The sequence below is a fragment of the Staurois parvus genome, unplaced genomic scaffold (genome assembly GCF_062004578.1).
Source record: "Staurois parvus isolate SC_StPar_1 unplaced genomic scaffold, SC_StPar_1.0 ptg000091l, whole genome shotgun sequence".
Taxonomy (NCBI): domain Eukaryota; kingdom Metazoa; phylum Chordata; class Amphibia; order Anura; family Ranidae; genus Staurois; species Staurois parvus.
The window spans coordinates 6,392,677-6,411,835 of record NW_028317887.1 but is presented as its reverse complement, the minus strand read 5'-3'; the positions used below and the strand labels follow the sequence as shown (position 1 = coordinate 6,411,835).

The 19,159-nt window shown below is 42.5% G+C and overlaps 1 protein-coding gene across 1 annotated transcript in view; it reads left to right on the top strand.

The window, feature by feature from the left end:
* The first annotated feature begins 1,148 nt into the window (after window positions 1-1,148).
* The window catches only part of DUSP4 (dual specificity phosphatase 4), a 33,277-nt gene continuing 15,266 nt past the window's right edge, over window positions 1,149-19,159 (top strand). The window contains exon 1 of the mRNA XM_089670595.1: window positions 1,149-1,798. Coding sequence (XP_089526721.1) covers window positions 1,312-1,798 — 487 coding nt within the window. The 5' untranslated portion in view covers window positions 1,149-1,311. The remainder of the gene's footprint in view (window positions 1,799-19,159) is intronic.

The following is a 19,159-nucleotide window of genomic DNA, read 5'->3' as shown; positions in this document are numbered from 1 at the left end:
GTCAGTGTGAGTGGAAGGGAAAGCGCCCCATCGTCGATGTGAGTGGAAGGGATAGCGCCCCATCATCGGTGTGAGTGGAACAGCGCCCCATCATTGGTGTAAGTGGAAGGGACAGTACCCCATCATTGGTGTGAGTGGGACAGTGCCCTACCGTTGTTGTGAGTAGAAGGAACAGCGCCCCATTGTTGGTGGAAGGGACAGCGCCCCATCGTTGGCGTGGGTGGAAGGGACAGCACCCCATCGTTGGCGTGAGTGGAAGGGACAGCGTCCCATCGTTGGCGTGGGTGGAAGGGACAGCGCCCCATCGTTGCGTGGGTGGAAGGGACAGCGCCCCATCATTGGCGTGGGTGGAAGGGACAGCGCCCCATCGTTGGCGTGAGTGGAAGGGACAGCGCCCCATCGTTGGCGTGAGTGGAAGGGACAGCGTCCCATCGTTGGCGTGGGTGGAAGGGACAGCGTCCCATCGTTGGCGTGGGTGGAAGGGACAGCGCCCCATCGTTGGCGTGGGTGGAAGGGACAGCGCCCCATCGTTGGCGTGGGTGGAAGGGACAGCGCCCCATCGTTGGCGTGGGTGGAAGGGACAGCGCCCCATCGTTGGCGTGGGTGGAAGGGACAGCGCCCCATCGTTGGTGTGGGTGGAAGGGACAGCGCCCCATCGTTGGCGTGAGTGGGACAGCGCCCCATCGTTGGCGTGAGTGGGACAGCGCCCCATCGTTGGCGTGAGTGGAAGGGACAGCGTCCCATCGTTGACGTGGGTGGAAGGGACAGCGCCCCATCGTTGGCGTGGGTGGAAGGGACAGCGCCCCATCGTTGGCGTGAGTGGGACAGCGCCCCATCGTTGGCGTGAGTGGGACAGCGCCCCATCGTTGGCGTGAGTGGAAGGGACAGCGCCCCATTGTTGTTGTGGGTGGAAAGTATAGTTCCCTATCGTTGGTGTCAGTAGAAGGAATAGTGGCCTATTCTTGATGTGCCTTGAAGAAATCGTGCCCTATCTGTGGTGTCGGTGGGAGAATAGTGCCCCATGTTTGGTGTCATCAGGAGATGGTGTGCCCCAAGGACGGGGTAAAGTCTCCCTCGGTGTCATAGTTGTGGCAGCCCTGATGACACGTGTGTACGGAGGCCGGGGATGCTGTGTTCTCCCTCCCCGTCACAACTGTAGGGCGGAGTGAAGGACAACGTGCACCAGATTGGGCTCACTCATCTCGCTGGATGCAGACAACACGTCAGTGAGGGAGGCAGAGTAGTGCGTTGTGTTCTGTCGTCCAGCAGGTACCTTTGTACATACAGCCTTCCTCCCTCCCGCTCTGTATTATGCTGATCATGGATGAGCTGAGGGAGATGGATTGCAGCGTACTGAAACGGCTGCTCAAAAGAGACGGCATCCCGAACCGGAGCAGTACCGACAGCGGCCACAAGCTCCATTCCAGCCCGAGCGCTAATAGTAACGGCATGAGCGGAGGCGGCAGTGTGGGGGTCGGAGGTACTTGCCTGCTTCTGGACTGTAGACCTTTCCTGGCGCACAGTGCGGGCTTCATCCAGGGATCGGTGAACGTACGCTGTAACACCATTGTCCGGAGAAGGGCCAAGGGCTTTGTGAGCCTGGAGCAGATCCTACCGGCGGGGAGCAAGGACGAGGAGGAGGTGCTGACCCGGCTCCGTTCAGGACTCTACTCTGCCATCATTGTGTATGATGAGAGGAGCCCCAGAGTCGAGTGCTTGCGGGAGGACAGCACGGTGTCACTGGTGGTGCAGGCTCTGCGCAAGGACAACGACAGCACTGACATCTGTCTACTCAAAGGTACAACAATGCACAGGGTACCATTCACATACCACAGCACTGTCACATCATGGAAGGGGAGCTTTATCAATGAAGGCTCCAGCTCCATTCACAAGTCTGGATGTCTTAGCTATGGCTGACTGTTTGATCTACAAACACCATATGGTACATTCGGGCAAAAATGAAGAATAGTAGAAGCTTTATAGGCACCTCTATTGGACCAGGTGGGGAACCCAAAATGACAGTGCCTTGTATTGGTAGCCATCTTTTTGGGGAGTCTCCGAACAATAGCAATGCTGTAGCTTGGGTTCTCCGAGAACACCAACAACCAGTGTTTCTGCATCTATTCTCTATTTCCAGACATACACTTAAGTGTAGAGTAGGCTAGGTAGGTGCTCAGTTCTAGTTGTGTCATGTTGTGACTTAGTTGGTATCTTCTGGCCACGATTTGCTAAAAAACAGGTTGTCACAAGGTGGGTTGGAGACCTGTCAATCCTCCAATTTAGGTTTTAGAAGCTCACATTTATTTTATTTATTTTTTTACCCCTATGCCAACCTAGGTTCTAGCTCATATTTTTGATCCCTACACTTATCTAGGTTGTTTAAGATCGTATATTTGCTTCCTACACCAATCAAGGTTTTAGAAGCTCACGTTTTTGCTCACTACACTGATCTAGGTTTTAGAAGCTCACATTTTATCTCCCTACAACAGTCTAGGGTTGAGAAACTCACATTTTTGTTCCTTACGCTAGTCTGAGTTTTGGAAGCTCACATATTTTTTTCTCTACACTAGGTTTAGACACTCTAATTTTCACTCCATACAATAGTCTAGGGTTTAGAAGCTCACATTTTTGCTCCTTACGCTAATCTAGGTTTTAGAAGCTGACATTTTGCTCCATTCAACAGTCTAGGTTTTAGAAGCTTGCATTTTTGCTGCCTACAACAGTCTAGGTTTTAGCTGACATTTTTGCTCCCTACAACAGTTTACGTTTTAGAAGCTTGCAGTTTTGCTCCCTACAGCAGCCTAGGTTTTAGAAGCTTGCAATTTTGTTCCCTACAGCAGTCTAGGTTTTAGAAGCTCGCAATTTTGTTCCCTACAGCAGTCTAGGTTTTAGAAGCTCAAAATTTTGCTCCCTACAGCAGTCTAGGTTTTAGCTCACAATTTTGCTCCCTACAGCAGTCTAGGTTTTAGCTCGCAATTTTGCTCCCTACAGCAGTCTAGGTTTTAATTCGCAATTTTGCTCCCTACAGCAGTCTAGGTTTTAGCTCGCAATTTTGCTCCCTACAGCAGTCTAGGTTTTAGCTCGCAATTTTGCTCCCTACAACAGTCTAGGTTTTAGAAGCTTGCAGTTTTGCTCCCTACAGCAGTCTAGGTTTTAGAAGCTTGCAGTTTTGCTCCCTACAGCAGTCTAGGTTTTAGAAGCTCACATTTTTGCTCCCTACAACAGTCTAGGGTTAAGAAACTCATATTTTTTTTTCCTCTATATGCTAGTCTGGGTTTTAGGAGCTCACATTTTTGTTCCCTACACCAGCTTAGGTTTAGAAGCTTTCATCTTTGCTCCATACAATAGTCTAGGGTTTAGAAGCTGACATTGTTGCCCCTTACGCTAGTCTAGGTTTTAGAAGCTCACATTTTTGCTCCATTCAACAGACTAGATTTTAGAAGCTTACATTTTTGTTCCCTACACCAATCTAGGTTTTAGAGGCTCACTGATTTGTTCCCTACACCAATCTAGGTTTTGGAGGCTCGCTTATTTGTTCCCTACACCAATCTAGGTTTTAGAGGCCCCCCTTTTTGTTCCATACACCAATCTAGCTTTTAGAGGCTCACTGATTTGTTCCCTACACCAATCTAGGATTTAGAGGCTCACTTATTTGTTCCCTACACCAATCTAGGTTTTAGAGGCTCATTTATTTGTTCCCTACACCGATCTAGGTTTTAGAGGCCCACTTATTTGCTCCCTACAACAGTCTAGGTTTTAGAAGCTCACATTTTTGCTCCTTACACCAATCTAGGTTTTAGAAACTCACATTTCTGTTCCCTACATTAATCTAGCTTTTAAAGGCTCACTTATTTGCTCCCTAAAACAGCCTAGGCTTTAGATGCTCAATGTTTGCTCTACATGCCTATCTATGTTTTAGGCCCTCAGTTTGTCCCATACATTAATCTCCATTTTAGACCCTCACATTTTTGATCCTTACACCAATCTATGCTTCAGACCCCTCACATTTTTGCTCTGTACACCATATGGTTACCATATACGGTGTCTGTGAATTTAATAGCATATTGATATAACAATTTATTCCACAATATCTCTTGGAAGGTTTGTTTTTGCATGGCAGGCCGCAAGTACTATACTCAAGAAAGCTTAAAATGACCCTTCGACTATCACTGTAATTTAAAATTTAAGGGAACAGCTTTAATAGGCCCTAAATCTGGTCTTCTTCAGTAAGGCAATAAAAAGCAGAGTATCTCGCAGCAACTGGCAAATTATCTTTCACTGATTTGAGTAAACAGACATCCTATTCATATGGCTTTCTGCTGATTATCCTTTGTAGGATCTTGCTGTATAAGCCCTCCTTTGTCATGTTATTCATTAGAAGTGTGCTATTTTTTCCTTTTTGTGTGCACCAACTAAAAATATATATATTTTTTTTTGAGTCAAATGATAAAATGTTATAACATTGCAAGCATCTCCCATGTGGTAAAGGGGAGACCAAAAGCGAGATAATAAATACACACAAGAATTACATTTACTGCCAGGAATATTGTGTTTGCTGGCAGTTTCAGTACTTAAATGAGCTGTCAAGTAATGATAACACAAATATTGTAAGTATTAACATATGGTTATTCGCAGTTCTATTTCCTTTCCTCTATGGTTGCCCAAATGTATTTACTATGTTGTTTAACATGTAGAAATAATTAGATTTTTTTTGTATTGTATGGTATAAAGATTCATATCTTTATACCATACCATAAAATTTGATATGGTATAAAGATTAAAACATGAGATGTAGCAGATATTAATAGGTGACACAAAATGGTTTTGTAACAGAATCATACGAATGTCAATGTTGAATCATACACTTGAATGAAATGACTTCCAGCCGACAATCAGTTTGACTTTGGTTGTAAAGTGAAGTCATTCAGGATCTAAAGGCAGGGTAATATTGAGGTTCTTCATACAGTCACCCATGTGTAATACAGACCTGCTCAGCCTTTATTTGAATGGGTAAACCTCATTGCAAGCAAGCCTTGACCCCAATGAACCAGGGTGGGAAAATGCCATATGTTGTAAACTCATTAGGTGTTTTTTTTCTTTTTATAACTTTGATCTTTTTCCATATAGATGGGTATGTTTAAGAGAAATAAGTATTATCTATACAGTGAACACCCTTAACCTTTTAAACCTTCTTTGTCTCACTGTATCCTGTATAGGTTGAACATTGTGAATTGCTAGACACAGACATTTTTAAACCCGAATCTGTTTAGTAAATGCAATAACTACATTTAGATGTTGTTTTATTTCATACTTGTTAGATGCAGTGCTCTTGTGAAATCCAAGAACGTCAATTTCTATTTACACATGATGGATGGAACTGTGTTTATATTTAATTCATTGCTGTCTGTAAACCTGCCAGTCCATTCACGATTTCTCATTGATATCCAGCTATACTCATTCATGATTTTCTACAGCGGAAGAGCCCGCTGATCACAAGATCTTTTTTAACTTGCATTACATTCATTTTAGGAATTCCGCCCATCTGACTTTTTTTTTTTCATTTTCTTTTTTCTTCTGCTGAATATTTAGCATACATTCTTGTCATTTCTCAGCCTTTGTTGTCTGTGAGTGTGTGAACAGCCCTCGATCCCCCCTCCCTCATCCCACCCTGTTATTATCCAATGAAAAAAGACCAGAATTGTTACCTTTTTTCTAATCAATGAAACTTCAATATCAACAACTATGGTGCCTGTTTCATTTTGTGCTTAATTATTCAAAGACCGGAGTGTTTAAATATATGTCTAGGCCATAATATTATTTTTCTTTCTATACGTGTTACAAACAAAGAGAATGCAGAGCAGACATCAGAGGCTGGAGCCGTCAAAATTAAATATGTGCTAGCTTTTCCAAGTGTATTCACTGAGCATGGTGCACATTGTGAGAATGGGATACAAAGGGAATGTATTCACGCCAACCTCTCCTATTTTTAAATAGTTTAATCTATAAATGCTTTTGGTTGATATAGCTAACAGCACTTTGATTCAGATTTTTAGATTTCAGATTGTGCTGCCTTTCTGAATGTCTGTCTACGTTCCTGCTTTTACAGGAAATAATACTGCCATATAGTGATATATACTGTATTACTGTTCATGACATACATGAGTATACTAAGAGTATTGTTTTGAGACAGACATGTTGGTCTACATTAGTCATAATAGTAGCTGTAATGTTTCATTCACATTTGTAACCCTTTAGACTTCCACTTCCTTTTCAGTCTTCCTCTTTTTACCACATTCAATGCGTTTCTTTCATTTTGAACAAGAACCTATTACCTGAAAACAGCAGCATCTAAAACATGTGACCAGACACAGCACATTAACTGACTATAATACAATTAATGCATGTCATATTTGGTACAGGATAGTCCAGTATTCACCCATTTGACATGTGTATGAACCTACAGTTTTCTAGGCAGGAAAAAATATTAAGAAATTGAATATTCCATTTCCAACACAGAGCATGCTAACTGTACAAAATTGTTCTAGTATACAGCACTCATTGGACACATGCAGATTAGGTATATTAATATGGCATTTCATATATTTATTTATTTCAGGTACTTATATAGCGCCGTCAATTTACGCAGTGCTTTACATTTATATTGTACATTCACATCAGTCCCTAACCCTCAAGGAGCGTACAATCTAAGGTCCCTAACTCACATTCATATACAAGGGCCACTTTAGACAGGATCCAATTAACCTACCAGCATGTCTTTGGAGTGTGGGAGGAAACTGGAGTACCCGGAGGAAACCCACGCAGGCACAGGGAGAACATGCAAACTCCAGGCAGGAGGTGCCGTGGCTGGGATTCAAACCAACGACCCTAGTACTGCCAGGCGGAAGTGCTAACCATTTAGCCACTGTGCTGCCCCAATACATAGGAGGTCTAGAAGTTATTGCCTGATACTGATTATAAAAATATGGTTGATGGTAATTGTAAAACGTGTTTTTTTTATTTTCTTTAAGTGTGTAGTTGGGAGTAGACCATTCTATTTTTAATAAAGCATTGTAAATATAGAAGATATATTAAAGCCATGCTAAAATAACAGGGCTTGTTTACACTGTGGCGGATTGTTTTTCAGAGGGCGCTTGACAGGCGGCTGGGAGGCAATATGTCGCCTCTTCACATCTTGTTTAACACTAAAAAGCTGCACACACACGCCACAGCTATATAAATTGCACGTGGTTATAGCACGGCCCCAGGGGGAATCATTTTTTTGCAGCATGTGTACAACCCCCTCTGGTGTTCGGTTAAGAAGTGCGGTCAGGAGGCTGTGACACAACCACTGATTTTTACTGCTCCCCCCTTCCACTAGCCGTGTGTGTGTGTTAACAAGGTATAGGTATTCAGTTAGACAGACCACCTCTCCAGATAATGGGTATGAAAATCAGGAATACAATTAGCCTTGGACCAAAGTCTTGGTAGTGCAGCCCTACTCTGACTGGGGAATCAAACCGCAAACTAGAAAAAGAAGCACACGGGGCGCAAACACCTAGCGCACTATCCAAGGTTTATTTAAAATGTAGAAAGAAGCGAAAGCATACTCCCAGACATAAAAGCCTATAAACGTCACTGAGATGACTCAACTTGGTGACAGAGTTCCTGACTAGTATTGAAGTTGACATGTTTCAGGGATGTGTCCCCTTCCTCCAAGCTAAAACAAGAGCTTTTTTAGCTCTGAGGAAGAGGACACGTTCCTGAAACGCATCGGCCGACTTCAATACTAGTCGGGAACGTTGGGTCATCTCAGTGACATTTATTGGCTTTTATGCTCCTATGTCTGTGAGTATGTTTACGCTTCTTTATACATTTTAAATAAACCTTGGATACTGCGCTAGGTGTTTGCTCCCCGTGCGTGCTTCTTTATTCAGTAAGGCATTTTACTAAAAGATTTCAGTTTTGTAGTCTTACCCCCAGTTGCACAGTTGTCTAAATATATCTCTGCGGTTCAGTAGACATCAGATCATGCTGCTCACTGCACTCTATAATCTAACAGACCTGGTCACACCCACTTACTTTCTTCAACACTGTAGGTTCCATGTATATGAGCCTACCCTGACTGCCAGCCGTGGGAAACCACAAATTGCGCAAAAACCGCGGCAACCGCGGTTTTGCTACATTTTGCATTTTCCTGCAGTCAAAATGTTCCTATCCTGAGCGGGATTCTTCCGGAGGGAGGTTTCACCTCCTAAACTCTGCTAAAAGCCTATGTGTACATGGACACATAGGCTTTTATGGAGTTGAGTTTAGGAACTTTGGCAAAAAAATGCCAAAAGCTCCTAAACTCGAGTTTAGGAGCTGCTCGTGTACATGAGCCCACAGCCCATAGATTATGCAGTTTTATTTCCTTCCACCTGGTGGAAGGAAGAAAATTGCTTGATTCCCCCATCAACATGGTCAGCGATGGTGGGGGAATCCTTCCCGCAGCGCTATTATGTTCTGTTGGTGTCGAGCCCTCCCAGCCAGAAGAAAACCATGATCACTGTTTGCGGCTGCAGCCAACGGCAGTGATCGCATGAAAAAAATCTGACAGGCTGGTTGGTCGAAGTCAATCGAAGGACCGACTTCAATACAACCAGCCTGCCCATGGAAAGATCACATCTCGGCCAGAACCTGTTGAACTGGCTGAGATTCAATCCATTTATGGCTGGCTTTAGTCTGTGTAAAGCTGCTTATGATAATGGGTTTGACTGTTTTTCTGCTAGCATAGAACACCTGAGTGAAAGAGCAAGAATAATAGATAAATGAAGGTTTTTATTTTTTGCATTCATTATTATAATTATATTATTATTCATCTCCCTTAACTTTCTGGAGCTGTGGGACTTCTTTTTGGTATATGACGGTGTACATGGGTCTTTCCCATGAGATCTTGCAAGTTTAGAAATTGAAATTTCCCAGAAAGGCACTGGTGATGCATCTGTGAGGCCCTGCTTATAGTGCCTAACTCAACCAGAGAGTGGGAAAACACTGATGGTAATTAAAAGAAACAAACATTTAATGCATATAGGTTGCTTTCAAATCTGCATACCAGGGGCGGAATGACAACTCATGGGGCCCCCGGGCAATAGGGGATCTTGGGGCCCCTGTGTCCTTGCCCAAACTCAAAAAAGCCTATGAAAAATGTACCAGGGGCATCTCATGGGGCCCCCTACTGACCCCGGGCCCTTGGGCAGTGCCCGAGTTTCCAAATGGTCAGTCTGCCCCTGCTGCATACAGAGTGGCTGGATGATCCTATTAGTCTGCTACTATGTGGTATGGTTGATGTAGAACAATGCAACCATATATCAGTTTGGATTCTGTTTTGTGATGCTTTTGCGTGGTGCATGCATTGCTTCGTAGCATTGCATTGGTTTCTTAACTCAAAGTCTAAACCTCTACATTTTTTTTTTCATTTCTATAAAAGTGATGAAGCCTAAATACCTCCTGTTTTAAACAGAAGACATGGTGTTTTTTTTTAGCAAGCACTGTCATTTTTCCTTGAACACAATTTTTGTTGGCGTGGCTTTGTAACATTATCTGTGTCTGTCAATTTCAGATTTGTAGTTTCTTCTTTAAAATGGGTACATAAACATCAAAATTCAGCAAGGACCGGCCGAATTTTGATCTGTGTGTGGCCCTCCCTGTCTGACAGAAGTCACTCGGTACTGCAAGAAAACTCGTGATCAGCTGCTGCTCATAGTATATTGTTTTCAGCCATTCTGAGCTGAAGCTCCATCTTGCACAACACTACTGAACAGGAAGCAGTTGTGGCAAGCAAATACGACTACCTCATATGCAGTAAATATAGAATTTTAATAGTAAATAGCAAGATATTATTTTTTTTTTTTTTTACATTAAAAACATTCTTGTTTTAAGGTTATTGCATGCATTTCCTAAACAAAGAAAAAAAATATATATTTAATTTGGCCAACTTAGCCCCACATTGTACTGTAGTAGTAGGCACTCTAAGCCACTGCACAGTTTAAATTGTCAATGGTTTCAGTGGGTACAAGTATGGTAGGGTTGGAACCCAATGGCAACCAGGACAACTGATCAGGTCCTAGATTTTTAAAATGACCAATGTAAGAGCACCCTATAGCACAACTTAGCCAGTTCTGCCTTGTGGTTTTGTGGGATATCCATACAAATCTCTCTAACATTAAGATTTCATGCAAGATCTAGCAGCCACCTTGAAGGAGACCAAACTCTACCTTGCCTACCTGTGCAGTAAAAGATCACACAAAAAAATCTGATTGGTCACTATGGGCAACTACTCCACTTTGAGGTCATTTTCTTTTTCCATTTTTTTTAATTAAACAGGCTATTTCTTTGATGTAAACCTGAAACAATTTTATTTTAAAGTCACATTAAAGTGTTACTAAATCCAGGACCATGCATTCACCATATCTGGTCTCCCACAGTACACAGAATGTGGAAATGCAATTATTTTAGTAAATATAAACTGCTAAATACCTTTTCTCATCATCAGTTAGAGCAGTCTTGTGACTTCTATCAGTGTCCAGCCGAGCACCTGTTAAAGCTTGTAGGAGGAGTTTTCATTTTGCTCTAGGAGGATGGAGAACCCCTGGCCTCTGTCTGGACAGTGCTGATTGGCCCTGTGCTGATCACATGCGCAGTCTCAAGAAAATAAAAATATGTATCTCTAGCAATACACGCTAAACTCAGCATGTGCAGAGTGACTCCACACAATATGTCTTATCCGGAGATAAGAGGGGGGGGGAAAGAGGAGCATCAGAGAAGTCAGGATCAAACGGTGTTTTTACACAATGCAGAGGATTAACCCCTTAGGTTCCACAGTGCGTATAACACGCATGCTTTACTGCATATACAGACTGATTTTACTGTTGTGGGTTTAGTAACACTTTAACTGCTTCCACGACGCCGTGTAGCAGATATACTGCTACACGGCGGCACCTGTGTGCAAAATCACGTATATATATGTGATTTTGCATTTCCGAGTAGGGGTGCACACGCACCCTACCTGCGCCACCATTCACGGCCACGGATGTTAATCACCGGGTCCCGGACGATAATTACCCCCCAGCGCCTGGTGATTACCGACAATCACCGACGGGGAGGAAGACTGTATTGTTTACAGTCTTCCTCCCTGTCAGTTCAAACATACTGCTTGGGATGGCTGTGCTCAGCACAGCCATCCCGATCAGTGTGCTTACAGTAAAGCACCCGCCCCCTAGTAAAACACTCCCAGCACACAGTTAACCCTTTGATCACCCCTCACATTAACCCCTTCTTGCCCAGTGCCATTAGTATAGTGTCAGTGACACCAAGTTAGTTCAGAATGTTTCCCAGTGTCCGAATGTCCGCCGCAGTCCCGCTAAAAGTCGCTGACTTTTAGTAGAAAACAAAAAAAAATCCCAGTATCTATACCACCATTTGTAAACGCTATAACTTTCATGTAAAACTATCAATTTACACGTACTGGAATTTTTTTTAGCAAAGACATGTAGCACAATACATTTTGGCCTAAATTTATGACGAAACTTGATTTTTTTTAAAAAAATTTTACTGGACATGTTTAATAGCAAAAAGTCCAAAATATTGTTTTTTATTTCTCAAAATTGTCGGTCTTTTTTTGCCTTTTAGTGCAAAAAAATTAAAACCGCACAAGCAATCAAATATCACCAAAAGATAGCTCAATTTGTGGGAAAAAAAGGACACAAATTTCATTTGGGTGCAGCATTGCATGACCGCACAATTTTCAGTTAAAGTAACGCAGCGCCGCAACGCAAAATATGGCCTGGTCATGAAGGGAGGTAAATCCTCAGGAGTGCAAGTGGTAAACTATTTTTTATTTCTTATGTATATCTTCATAGGATGGTAAAGGGGGAAAGAATGCTCATCTAAATGGAAAGGTTGGCTTTTACTTTTGGCTTTACCACCCCACTTCTTGTGAGAAACTTTGCTATTTTGTGGCAATTTTCTAATGTCAAATATATCATTTTTTTGGCAAGTATCTCAGGTTTAGTTAATTGCCTAAATGTAGCATTGGGGAAAACTCACACAAGTTGCATATTTTTCATATTTTGTCTTCTTTAGAAAAGAAGGCAACTCTGATGAAATGGGTCTAGTGGTGGCCTATATGTTATAGAACATGTTTGTGATAGGTGTACTATATTTGGTTGAATCCAGTGGATTCAAAGATTGATTACTTTAGTTTCAAAGCTGTTCTGAACACTTTATTTGATTTAATATTGCAAGAATCAACCTGATGGACCAGCACCAACCATCTTGTGTTGGTCTGGGTTGATAGGGTTATCTCTGATTGCTTGCTGTGTACAATACTTTAAAATTTGTTCTGCACACAGTCTGTTGAATAATCTTGTATTCAATAAAACAAACAAACATACAGTGCCTTGAAAGAGTATTCATACCGCTTGAAATTTTCCACATTTTGTCATGTTACAACTAAAAACGTAAATGTATTTTATTGGGATTTTATGTGATAGACCAACACAAAGTGGCACATAATTGTGAAGTGGAAGGAAAAGGATAAATGGTTTTCAAAATTTTTTACAAATCTGAAAAGTGTGGCGTGCATTTGCATCTGAGTTGATACTTTGTAGAATCACCTTTCGCTGTAATTACAGTTGCAAGTCTGGGCTGTATACAAATGCACGCCATACTTTTCAAATATTTATTTGTAAAAAATTTTTAAAACCATTTATCATTTTTCATCCACTTTCCAATTGTGTGCCACTTTGTGTTGGTCGATCACATAAAATCCCAATAAAATACTGTGACGGTCGCGGCGTCAGACCCCCAGCCCTTCTCACCAACTCGTGACCGAAGGACTAGCCAATCTAAAACCGCACTGTCAGGTGTGTAACAATACCACGCTCAGCTGCACCCTGCACACAAATTTTCCAGCTAATGTTCCACAATCTATGTACCGCAGCCTGAGAGCGATTGTTACTGGGTCAGGTTAATTACGCAATTAACCCTCCACACTGCCACCACCTCCTTTTTGTACAGAGTAGGAGGAAACTCGGCAATCTTAGCAGTAACACTATGATGTTTGAATAAGCGTCTGTAAATGGTGCAATAAAAATATTTACAAAAAAAGATGTAGCGCATATATATATATATATACAGTCATGGCCGAAATTGTTGGCACCCTTGATATTTCTCCAGGAAATCATGTATTTCTCACGAAACGTATTGCATTAACACATGTTTTGCTATACACATGTTTATTCCCTTTGTGTGTATTGGGACAAAACAAAAAAAGGGAGGAAAGAAAGCAAATTCGACATAATGTCACACAAACCTCCAAAAATGGGCTGGACAAAAGTATTGGCACCCTTTCACAACTGCGGATAAATAAGAATGTTACAAGCATGTGATGCTCCTGTAAACTCACCTGGGGCAAGTAACAGGTGTGGGCAATATAGAAATCACACCTGAAAGCAGATAAAAAGGAGAGACGTTCACTTAACCTTTGCATTGTGTGTCTGTCTGTGCCACACTAAGCATGGACAACAGAAAGAGGAGACGAGAACTGTCTGAGGACCTGAGAACCAAAATTGTGGCAAAATATCAACAATCTCAAGGTTACAAGTCCATCTCCAGAGAACTAGATTTGCCTTTGTCCACAGTGCGCAACATTATCAAGAAGTTTGCAACCCATGGCACTGTAGCTAATCTCCCTGGTCGTGGACGGATGAGGAAAATTGATGAAAGATTGCAACGCAGAATAGTCCGGATGGTGGATAAGCAGCCCCAAACATGTTCCAAAGACATTCAAGCTGTCCTGCAGGCTCAGGGAGCATCAGTGTCAGCGCGAACTATCCGTCGACATTTAAATGAAATGAAACGCTATGGCAGGAGACCCAGGAGGACCCCACTGCTGACACAGAGACATAAAAAAGCAAGACTACAGTTTGCCAAAATGTACTTGAGTAAGCCAAAAGCCTTCTGGGAAAACGTCTTGTGGACAGATGAGACCAAGATAGAGCTTTTCGGTAAAGCACATCATTCTACTGTTTACCGAAAACGGAATGAGGCCTACAAAGAACAAAACACAGTACCTACGGTAAAATATGGTGGAGGTTCAATGATGTTTTGGGGTTGTTTTGCTGCCTCTGGCACTGGGTGCCTTGACTGTGTGCAAGGCATCATGAAATCTGAGGATTACCAAAGGATTTTGGGTCGCACTGTAGGGCCCAGTGTCAGAAAGCTGGGTTTGCGTCCAAGATCCTGGGTCTTCCAGCAGGACAATGACCCCAAACATACGTCAAAAAGCACTCAGAAATGGATGGCAAAGAAGCGCTGGAGAGTTCTGAAGTGGCCAGCAATGAGCCCAGATCTAAATCCCATTGAACACCTGTGGAGAGATCTTAAAATTGCTGTTGGGAAAAGGTGTCCTTCCAATAAGAGAGACCTGGAGCTGTTTGCAAAGGAAGAGTGGTCCAAAATTCCGGGTGAGAGGTGTCAGAAGCTTATTGATGGTTATAGGAAGCGACTGATTTCAGTTATGTTTTCCAAAGGGTGTGCAACCAAATATTAAGTTAAGGGTGCCAATACTTTTGTCCAGCCCATTTTTGGGGTTTTGTGTGACATTATGTCATATTTGCTTTTCTGCCTCTGTTTTATATTTGTTCCAATACATACAAAGGGAATAAACATGTGTATAGCAAAACATGTGTTAATGCAATACCTTTTTTGTGTGAAATACTTGATTTTCAGGAAAAATATCAAGGGTGCCAACAATTTCGGCCATGACTGTATATAATATATATATAATTATATATATATATATATATATATGCAGAGAGCAATACCACAACAGAGAGATAACAGAAAGAAGTTTAGAGAGGTAGAATACTTGCCGTCAGCCTTGGTTTAAGCAGCTTCAAGGGTCCTGAGCAAAAGGGTGCCTTTTCTCCCAAAGTTGGTTCCTGATGTTAAAAGGGAGATCTCTTCAACTTATCTCTCTCAGGCCTGACAGCCTATTTTCTAGTCCACCAGCAGGGTGTCTCCTTAAAGCAGAGAACCAATCGCCTCATTTGGGGAGGGTGTTTAGGTGGGGAACTCTGCTATGACCAAATTCCTCACACGTTTATACCATGGTAAATAATCTTCCATAGGTACATGGAGCATCCTATCCACTGGTAGGATAATATGCAGAATTATCTGCTAAACGTCTAGATATCAGATATGACATATCTACCTGTGATGGTTAAAGAAATATCGCTTTCTGCTCTCGGGTAGATGTAATCTAGGGGTGTAATATATCAGGCGACTCACATTAAACTGAGCTATCCGAATATATGTTTTGTTCAATTGTATGTATTCCCTATTTTAAGTTATGAAAAGTGGTTTTTAAATAGGATGTATGTTTTACTACTATTCTGGAATGTGTTTCATGTCCAGTGAAGGACTGGTTTATAGCTTTACAATCATCTCAGATCGAGAAGCTAACAGACACCCGGGCACCAGCTAATTGGGATTACAACCATGAAGTGTATCCAGCTGTGCCTGATGCCCTTTTGAACCCAGCACACGCCACATTCCTGAGGGAGGGGGATTGGAGGGAGAGATAATGATACAAGATGGGGAATCTTGAGCAAGATGGATGACCGCATCCATATCTATGTGCACAATTGCTACAAATACATTTTACGTTTTTGCTTGTAACATGACAAAATGTGGAAAATTTCAAGGGGTGTGAATACTTTTTCAAGTCACTGTACTTACTGGACCAGCCCCAACCATCTTGTAAAGGTCTGGTCTAACAGGGTGAATTAGAATTCACTCAAGAAACATCAACATTCAAATAAGATTACCCATGTCTCTGTATTTAGAACATATTTGTTTAGCCTGGAGTTCAGCTTTAATAGTCTAAAAACCGAATCATGCCCCTTTTTTATACACCTAATTGCTTTTTCTGAACATGAAGCACAAACATACAGAATACGGTAGGAGAAAATTCAGTAGCAGAGGGGATTTATCAACAACGTACTAGCAGATCTGGGCTCCAGACTGGTTATTTTTGTGGTGCCTGTCATTTTAATAACGGATTTTAACTCCTGTACCTGCAGTCTTGGGCAGGTAAATGAGATGAATTTACAAACATGAGCAAACAGATTTATCAGGGCTGTACCTACAGGGGTCACAATTGCGCCCCCCCGTTACCTGTATAGGCAGCTGCATATAGAGGTACCAAGCTCTCCATTTTCCTCCTCCAGCCACTGAATGCCTGCGAGAGTGAGAGGAGCAGAAGCGGGCATTCAGCAACTGCAGGAGGAAAATGGAGAGATTGATTCCTTTATATGCAGCCGCCCCTGTTGCTCCTCCTATCCAGCTTCTTTCTGCTACCCCCCCCCATGCTATTTCCCGCCCCCTGTAACTCTGCTGGGTTCTCCCCTTCCCTCTCTTGTCGGCTGCATTGACTCTATCCATTCATAACTGAAAAATGTGTTTGCTGTGCTTCAGTTTATGAATGTACGGGAAGCTCTGTACAGAGCTACTCCTGTCCATTCATTCAGTGCAGCTGAGGCTGCAGAGAAGGAGATTGAGAGATGTGTCCTCAATCTCCTTTCTCAGTCTCAAAGGTGAGATGTCTGTTTAGACCCTGATATCTCACCAAAGCCCCCCAGCGGGGCTCTAAAAAAAACATGATAAAAAGAAACAAAATTGTAAAAATAAAATTTAATTAAAATAAACTATCACCACTGGAATGCTCAGAGGGAAGGGCCCCGACCAGGGGAGCCCTTCATGGTTTCTTGCACAGTGGCACTGTAGATTCTAGTTACTCCACTGAGATGTATCATGAATCTTATGGCAGTTTTTGTGCAGCCAAAGCATTTTTTGTCTGTCCCTGTTGCAGTTTTTTTTTCCCTTCTTTCCTGTTATCTGGACAGGAAGTGAGGGTGTTGTGTAATGATATCATGCCATGTGCTGGACTGCATGATCACTGTATGTACTTTTAACCTATTCATGCCTGGACGTGGATTGTTCTTCTAAGTACCCTGCAATACTGGCCACAGGACTCCTCAAGGTACCTGGGGGCTTTGGAAGCCTCCATTGCTTTCCCCTTTGCCTGAGCTCACCTCTGCAGAGACACACGGCGAGGCCTGTGCAGTATTCTCCAGCTGCACTTCCACATACCCACTACAGGTATTACAGCAATGAGTCCCACAGCAGGTGTCACAAGCCCTTTATGTTACCAGGAGATGTTTCCAATTGAGATTAGGAGAACAAGTCCAGAAGTGGAGGGCCTTTTTCAATGCTGTATTGAACAGCTGGTCAAATCCATAGTATACACACAGTCATCCTGATCCCAAGAAGGGGCTTACTTGCCAACAGTCATTAGATGGCTGAGAAGAGAGAGTCAAGGAGTAGCCCTTACTAGAGTCCTGCATCCTTAGACAAGGGATCAAGTAATTCCAAAAATCCTTCCCTGTAAGGATCCTGCAGTGGATCCTTACAGTCTATATCTTGTAGCCTGGTCCTTAGACACTTTCCATGATGAACCCCTGGTGACTCCATACCAAATCTATTTATACTCTACCCAGGGGTGTCAAACTGGTGGCCCTCCAGCTGTTGCAAACCTACAAGTCCCATCATGCCTCTGCCTTTGGGAGTCATGCTTGAAACTGTCAATCTTGCAATGCCTCATGGGATTTGTAGTTTCGCAACAGCTGGAGGGCCACCAATTTGACACCTGTGCTCTAGTCCTCTACTCAAGGTACCCCAGGGTAGGGCTGGCATTAGCTCTAAGTGCCCCCTAACTATATGTATCTTACATAGGGGACCTTTAGTGGCTCCCATAGCACCTGACTATTAATCCAAATGATCCCCTACCACCATCTTGTTTTTGTGCCGTTACCCTACACAGATCAGTCTCTCTGGAGCCCCAGAGAGCAGTAAAACCCCCCAAAAAACAAAACACTGGTTCTAATTGTTAATTCTTCCTTGCTATATCACCAACTAGAATAAAATTGTTGGCTTTACATACAGTTTAAAGAAAACAAGCTTTGCAAGTGGTCAGGGGCATGTTTTATATTAGCACAGAGAAAGACGAGAATCAAGCACTGATGTTATTGTACATCTCACTGTTCTTGGTATGCGCTGCAATGCTTTGCAGCAAACCTAAAACATCTCTGTTTCTTAGAATCTGACCAAAAAGGGCAACTTTGTAAAAAAGATAAAACGTGGGCCCTAATTTTGTCTGGCTATAAAAAAATATTTTTAACATGAATCACATTGCCATATTGCACTTAATCTGTATTTCCATTTCCATTACTGCACTTGTATTATTAGGGTAGTCTTCACAGTAAACTGAGTGTTTGGTTATGGCAGATGGGGTTGTTACAGTCCATATTTTGTTGTATCATTATTAGTATATTTATTTGTACTGTAGATAACCGGAGACAGACGCCTTACTTTTCAGTCTCGAATTAGCGTTGGTTGCCAGGTCAGCTAATTAAAAATGGACACCCATAAAATCACATGCTGCCTGCTTCCGATACATGCTAGCATAGCAGCAAGCAGAATAGTAGCCAGTATGGAGGACTAATTGTAAAACAACCTTGGAGCATGAATATTTCATGTGTCTGGTTTTAAATGTCTGACCTAGCAACCCTACCAAGCAAACCTGCTCTGCCCGGTCTTGCCTTTCTGCTTCTTATAATTATAGACTCCCTCCATTGGTATTCACAGACCATTTTTTGCGTAATTTAAACGAACACAAGGCTTAACGCACTGCAATGCCAAAGTAACAAAAGTACTTAATGTAAAAGTACTGGAATGACTGAATGATTGATTGAGAGAAATGCCATGTTTTCGTGCCAGATATCTATCTTCCTTTATTCTATTTTCATGGAGTGTGCATTGTGATACAACAGATATGCTGCCATAGAAACTGGCCTATGTGATTGGTATATTTTAATGTGGTGTACATGAAAATATGAATCATCGCAGTGATACAGATCGTATAGTCAGCACGGCTCCTCTCTTCAGGCCCTGTGATGACGATAATTAATGGACACAGGAAGTCTGTCCTTGGATGCTGTTGCAACGTAGGTCCATTCAGAAATTTCTGAGCGACCCTAGGGAAATTAAAGCGGGGCAG